This window comes from Rhinatrema bivittatum, chromosome 1 (genome assembly GCF_901001135.1).
Source record: "Rhinatrema bivittatum chromosome 1, aRhiBiv1.1, whole genome shotgun sequence".
Lineage (NCBI taxonomy): Eukaryota > Metazoa > Chordata > Amphibia > Gymnophiona > Rhinatrematidae > Rhinatrema > Rhinatrema bivittatum.
In genome coordinates this window covers 514,355,678-514,363,255 of record NC_042615.1, presented here as the reverse complement: position 1 = coordinate 514,363,255, position 7,578 = coordinate 514,355,678, and the positions used below count along the sequence as shown (strand labels likewise).

Genomic DNA, 7,578 nt, shown 5'->3' with positions numbered 1-7,578 from the left:
GTTGAGAGTACAATGTACAAATCTCACCTTTGTGTACCTTTCCTCACTCCAAATCACATCAAATTTTCACTGATGTGTAATGTGCTGTTTGTACCTCTGACTGTGCATGTAAAACTGCCCCCAAAAACCTAGGCCACCACCAAAACCTTACCCCAAGTTACTAGTTGCCCCTCTTACAGTGCTGTAAAAAGTTGACTATTATGCTATGCATACCTCCCCATAGCATAACACCAAGAAAAACGTGTAGTTATTTCTGGTATTAAATCATGCAGAAATAATCAATAATCAACGAAGCAGAACACCTCTCTAGAATAATTCACAAATATAAAAGAGAGGGAAAAGGATCAATGTCCAATATCAATCTCCCATCCACTTAATTGACAAATGACAATATCATAAATCAGTCTTTGCTTTAAAGAATTTACATCTGCAGCCTCTCGCCTCGCAATGGGCCGCAAGCTTTAATCAGCTTACAAAGCAAAGTGTAACTCCTTTTTAATCATTTATTGTCATATTGTCAGTCCCTATTCAAAACTTTATTCCAAATAATTTATCCATAAACTACATTCTAAACACCCTTAAAAAAGGTATACCAATATGCAAAAACCTAATTTATCGCTTCTCACTCATTATTTTTCACTCTATTATTTCTAAATCTTCTATAAAAGAATACTTAGCCGAGTCAATGTGAAATGTAATCAAATCGTTCCCGACATGAATCATGTTTCGATTGTGAAACAATCTTCTTCAGGGGATCATCTCGCAGTACTCGTTATTTCATTCAGCCAATATTCTTCAATGTCCTGGACAAATAATGTCTCACCATACTTGTTCAAAAAAATGGCGCCTCAGCTGAGGCGCCATTTTTTTGAACAAGTATGGTGAGACATTATTTGTCCAGGACATTGAAGAATATTGGCTGTATGAAATAACGAGTACTGCGAGATGATCCCCTGAAGAAGATTGTTTCACAATCGAAACATGATTCATGTCGGGAACGATTTGATTACATTTCACATTGACTCGGCTAAGTATTCTTTTATAGAAGATTTAGAAATAATAGAGTGAAAAATAATGAGTGAGAAGCGATAAATTAGGTTTTTGCATATTGGTATACCTTTTTTAAGGGTGTTTAGAATGTAGTTTATGGATAAATTATTTGGAATAAAGTTTTGAATAGGGACTGACAATATGACAATAAATGATTAAAAAGGAGTTACACTTTGCTTTGTAAGCTGATTAAAGCTTGCGGCCCATTGCGAGGCGAGAGGCTGCAGATGTAAATTCTTTAAAGCAAAGACTGATTTATGATATTGTCATTTGTCAATTAAGTGGATGGGAGATTGATATTGGACATTGATCCTTTTCCCTCTCTTTTATATTTGTGAATTAAATCATGCAGTACATTATTGTATGCAATTTTCATAAACTCCTCCCTTTTGACTACATTTTTTAAATTTGCAAACGTGATTCGAAAAATGACTCTGTTAGTTTGAAAGGAGTTGGGGGATTGGTGCTTTCTTTGCCTTCTAGGCTTCTTTAAAAATAGTCAAAAGTCTGGTGAACAGCAAAGTTACCTGGATAGCTTTATTGGGGTAACTTTAGTCAAGTATAGTCCATGGGAGACTTCCTGATTAAGTACCACTAAGTATCCCATCCAAGATTAGCCAGTTTGCTTTAACCTCACGCTTACTGCTCCATGGAACGTTGACTTCAATGTGCACACATTTGCAGGTGTAAATGTGTGCAGGTAGTTTTGATGGAATAATTTTGAAAGGGAAACTATAGATGTACTTTTCCTTTGAAAACCGTGAGCAGTTACAAAATTATCGCCTTAAATAAACGGTGTTATTTGTGTAATCCCTTTTTCCCCTTTGGTGTCAGGAAGTTGTATATATTTTAGGGATGTGCACACAAAAATCTTTGTTTCAGTTTGTCTTTTCATTTTGGGGGTTGTTCCCCCTTTATTTTTCATTTAATGACAATTTCATTTTGTTTGCTTGCTTTAAATGAAATAAACATAAAACAAATAGAAAAAAACAAATAGAAAAACTCTTGAAGAAATAAAAACAAAAAGAAATGCTGCACCAAAATCTCCCTCAACCCTTATGAAACTAAAAAAAAACAAAACAAAAAACATTGGGCTTTCCTCATCCTTCACGCCCCCCTCCCCATACACACAGCAACTTCCCCATCAAGGGGGTCCTCATAAGCCAAATGAGACAAAAGTGATTCCCGGTCTCCTGTTCCGCTGAGTTTCGGTTTCAAAAGGATGCTAGATGACCATACAAGGAAAACAAATGAAAGAAACATTAAACAAAATGAAATTTGAATTAAAAAAAATAAAAAAAGAAACAACATTGTATCACATGCACATCTGTCTATTCATTACAGGTATCCTGAAAGCCAGATGGGTTGGATGTGCCTCAAGGCATCCAATCACTCAGTCCACAAATCTCTGTTTATGAATCTATGGGATAACACTTAACAGTATGGTCTTCAAAAAGTTTTATCTTTCAGAATATTTGGTTTGCTTTTTGGTCACTGGGAGAATTTTTCTCTATTTTGTGTCATTAGGATCTTATTGAACTTTCTATTTAGCTCATATTATATGTTATCATTATTCCTTTATTACTAATAAAAACCATATGTTTCTATATACCTTAGATGTATCTTGTGATATAATGCATGGTTAAAGGACTCATGAATGCATATGTATTCTTGTTATATCCAGTGCTGTCATGTATTTTATGTCCAAGTTTTAATGCCATATTCTTGTGGTATTTGCTTATTCTTTATTGGCAGGAAAACCACACTGATTAAATGGCATTGCGGGGTCACAATGGAACTCTTGTGACTGAATTCCTCCTTCTGAGCCTGTCTGACTTCCAAGAGCTGCAGGTCTTCCTGTTTATCATCTTCATAATTATATACATAACCAATATCCTGGGCAATATAGTCATCATAATTATCACACAACTGGACCCCCACCTTCACACACCTATGTACTTCTTTCTAGGCATTCTTTCCTTTCTTGACATCTTCTATTCCTCTGTTACTGTGCCCAAGATGTTCATCAACTTCCTAGTTGTGGATAAGGGGATCTCCTATCAAGGCTGTATCACACAACTCTTCTTCTTCCATTTCTTGGGGAGTACTGAGGCCTGCTTGTTGTCTGTAATGGGCTATGACCGGTACATAGCTATTTACAATCCACTGCGTTACACCATTATCATGAACCAGCGCCTCTGTGTTCAGCTGGCAGCCACCATGTTTCTCATTGGTTTCCTGCATGCTCTTCTCCATGCTACTATGATGTCACGTGTGACCTTCTGTGGGCCCAATCAGGTCAACCACTTCTTCTGTGACATTGCCCCCATGCTGAAACTCTCCTGCAGCAATACCAGCATCAATGAGCTCCTCCTTTTCTGTGTCACAGGTTCTATTGTCCTAGGCTGTTTTAGCCTCACCCTCATTTCCTACTTCCTTATCATATCTACTATAATGAAAATGCACTCAGCAGAAGGCAGGCGCAAGGCCTTTTCTACCTGTGTCTCTCATCTGACTGTTGTATCACTGCATTATGGATGTGCAGGGATTATGTACTTGAGACCCAAATCACAGTACTCGCTGCAGCAGGATCGAGTCATTGCAGTTCTCTATACTGCTGTAACACCCATGCTGAACCCCCTGATCTATACACTGAGGAACAAGCAGGTCAAGACAGCACTCAGACAAGCCATTTGTAGCAAAATATTTGTGAACCCAGAATAACTGAAGAGTACATGAAATCCTGCAGGACTGGTACAGGTTCACTATGTGGGTGTGGCAAAACACAAAGGGTTAATATCCCCCAAGCAGCTCCCTGGTGAGTCCCACTGCCCTGAACACAAATGAAACTAGTATCCTGCATGATCCCTTCCTTACGGGATCTGCAATTCAAGCCACATTCGTACTCTGAATAAGCACAACTGCAGATTCCAGGATAAACAGTGTTTTATTAATGCTAAATTATATTCCAGAAAGCAATGTAGTAAAGTTGATATACAGATATACCAAAGACAATAGTTGCAACAATGTGGTAAAAATACTTTTCTTACAATTATTAAGAGAAAAGCTGAAGGTTTGGGATTTTCTCGCTTTGTCTGTCCCTGTACTCTCTCTCTCCCCTGCCTCTCTTTTTGTCTGCACATCTGAAGCATGTTCTGAGAGACACATACAATTTCTCAAAACATGCTCCAGGGTGAGAACTCCCTCCCAACAGAGGCTGCCCATCTGGGGGCTGATGCAATATCATTCTTGAAAAAACATGCTTCCAAACTGGGCATCCATTTTTTTCAAATGCAAGCACATCCACCTTTCCTGGGCACTTGATGCAATAATCAAATAAGCTGCTACACTGAAAAGGAAGAACTAGAGATAAATTGTGCATCCCTAGCACGTCCTTGGCATTGGGTACCCAGGAGATGTGTGCTGTGTGCGGGTTACAAAAATGGATACTCAATATGAGTTTCCGTTTTATCCTGCGGCAGATAATTTACTGGCACAATACACACACACAATATACACAGCCTGGAATGTGTATATTATGGGTGTATATTGTGTAGCCCGAAATTTTTTTTTCCATCAAGCCTTTTTATTTTTTCATGATGCTGCTTTCGGTAGTGCTTCCTACTTAGTATCGTTGTGATACTAAATAGGAGGAATTTTTGTTTTTTTAGTTGAGCCCTTGATCCGCAGCAAGACTTAACACCAGCTCCAGGGCTGGTGTTAAATTTTCAGAGTTAAAAAGTATACATTGGATTCTCAGTGATTTTTTTTGCATTAGGGGTAATAGCTAATTGCCTCATCTACATGGCATTTACATGTGATGAGCACTATAAGCTATGCACTTGTTTGGATATGCATTTAGGATACGCTAATCCTATTTCTGCATCAGGAGTTATTCTAGTGCATCCAAAACACATGTCCAACCACACGTCAAGCTGTGAACTAGGCTGTGAGCACTATATTGCATTGGCCGCCAAGTGCTCTCCTAGTTATGGTACAGTCACATGATGTGGAGTCAGTGTGAGAACACAGAGTCCAAGAAGACCTACTATCTAAATATAGCCTAAGCCAAGCTTGTTAGAGTTAGGCCAGGCAATCTAAGGGCTGACATAGAAGAAGATTGGACTTAGATGACCTCTGGAGTACTTTTAATTTTATCGACTATGTAACTATGAAACATTTTACATACATATAATTTATAACCTCTCTGCATTTCACTCAGGAGTCTGGTCTGTTATTTTGTCTGATCAGAACTCCATATCTTATATTCCCTTTCTGCTTATGTCAGTCAAAGGCCATGGAATAGCCCCATGTTGTAACCTCCAGAATAGATCCCCATGGAATAACCCCATGTTGTAACTTCTAGAACAGATCCATTGTTTTATTTATTTAAAAGTGTTTGTATACCACTTTTACAAATAAAAATGTAATCAAAACAGTTTACAGTTTAAAACATACATAATCTAGTTAAAAACAATAAAATAGACAAAAATTCAGCTAGTCTAATATACAACAAAAACTCTTTATAAGTGCTTTACAAATGTGCCACAACTTGCATTGATCTTAAGTGGTTATTAGGGAGAGTAGAGGAGTAAAGGTATGTAAAATGGCATTTGAGATAGGTATTAGACAGGGAAGTACCAGGTTCTTCTACACAGTTTAGATGTTCTGGCCATGCACTGTGGTCAAGGCATACATTCTCATGCCATTCTCATTTGACCCAGAATGAATCACCATAGTATTTCCTTTCCTTGGATTCTATAAATGCTGCTTCCACAACATTGATTCCAACCGAAGAACAAGAGCCATTGACCTATGGCAGAAATGAAAGGAAAATGGTAATGCAATAATAAAATATTTGGATACAGAAGAAGTAGTCAAAGAATCCCCATGGGTCATGATAATGAAAGAGGAATTAAGAAACAGGAAGAGGCGATACTGACAGGGAAGATAATGGTCTCTGTTGTAAGGAGGCTAGATAGGTTTGCTTTTTCATTGAAGAAGTCTAATAAAGCTTTCTCATTATTGCCTGCAACTAACACTGAACATATTATTGATTACTGATTAGCATTATTAGAGTTCGTAGGCATTACAACTAACTAATGTGGGGGTAGGTTTATCAAAGATTGGCTGACTAAAGTTGAATAATAAAAGAAGACGAACATAATCTTTATTAGCACACTGACTTATGGAATCAACAGCATCCTTCTGATTGACCATTTCCAAGCAGTAATCTTTAGAGTTGATCTTCATGAACTATCACATTTGGGTACATGTTTTAACCTTCAGTTATCATAATTGTTTGGTATGTAACTCTACATTTTAAAATTAATATTTTATTGCATAAATGAGATATTTATCACAACATTTGGGCTATCCTACAGGTATTAGTCATACTTGATTAAATATACAATATATACCTGTTTTTTGCTTTTCATAAATATTTATTTAATTAAATCACACACATATAACATCTAAAATCCCTATATCGTTGACACATATACCACATTCACACTCACAGTGTTCCCTATTGCACAAATCCCTTTATACATGAAATACTTATACTACTAGACATTGTATTTCCTATTCCATATTAAAATACATACAATATAGTTTATTAATAGTTAAAACAATTCTCACATTTATTAATTAATATTGTCAACAGTTCCCATGCCAAAAACAGCAAGAATCTTCTTCTCATTCAATATCACTCCTTTTATGTCTCCCTTGCTTTATAACACTCCCGACAAGAGACTCTTGTTTCACCTAGTGGTTTCCTCAGAGAAATGAGATATTACCATTTAAAAAGATGCAGTTACAGAGGTATTTTCAGAGTTAGTCTTCCCATCTTAATAATGCCAAATAGGATTAGAAGGAATCATGAGAAAAAATCCAAAGACAAGGCTGGAAGAATCTTCAGGAGGGTCATCTAAAATTATGGATAGGACTGGAAAGAACCTTAAAAGGACATATAGTTTCATAAAAGGGCTAGAAGGGACGTTGAAAGGTTTTTTAGAAACAGAAACATAAAACTAGAAGAGAATTGAAAAGGTCATCTAGAATTAGAGACCGATAAGCTTGGAACAGAAGAACTTGCCACCCGGGGTCAAACCAGGGGTCCATCAAGCCTAGCATCCTGTTTCCAACAGAGGCCAAACCAGGCCACAAGAACCTGGTAAGTACCCAAACACCAAGAAGATACCATGCTACTGATGCCAGTAATAGCAGAGGACATTCCCTAAGTGAACTTGATTAATAGCAGTTGATGGACTTCTCCTCCAAGAACTTCACCAAACCTTTTTTGAACACAGCTACACTAAGGGGTAGATTTTAAAACCCCGGCGCACTTAAATCCTTGGGTTTACATGCATGGCTGGGTCTTACGTGCACTGGGCCAATTTTCAAATGGGCCCAGCCACATGTGTAAACCCTGGAAAGCGTGTGTTGGGGCTTTAAAATGGGGTGGTCCGGGGGCGGGGCTAGAGGTGCTCGGTACAGTGGCCATTTGTTGCTGTGCCAGTGAGCACA

At 37.7% G+C, this 7,578-nt stretch overlaps 1 protein-coding gene across 1 annotated transcript; it reads left to right on the top strand.

Annotated features, from left to right (window-relative positions):
- Nucleotides 1–2,823: 2,823 nt before the first annotated feature.
- Nucleotides 2,824–3,774, top strand: LOC115098627 (olfactory receptor 12D2-like). The gene has a single exon (XM_029615369.1). The coding sequence runs from the start codon at nt 2,824–2,826 to the stop codon at nt 3,772–3,774; it is 951 nt and encodes a 316-aa protein (XP_029471229.1).
- The last annotated feature ends 3,804 nt before the right edge of the window (nt 3,775–7,578 follow it).

Coding starts and splice junctions, on each gene's coding strand:
- LOC115098627 (XM_029615369.1), top strand. CDS start 2,824: ATGGCATTGCGGGGTCACAATGGAACTCTTGTGACTGAATTCCTCCTT.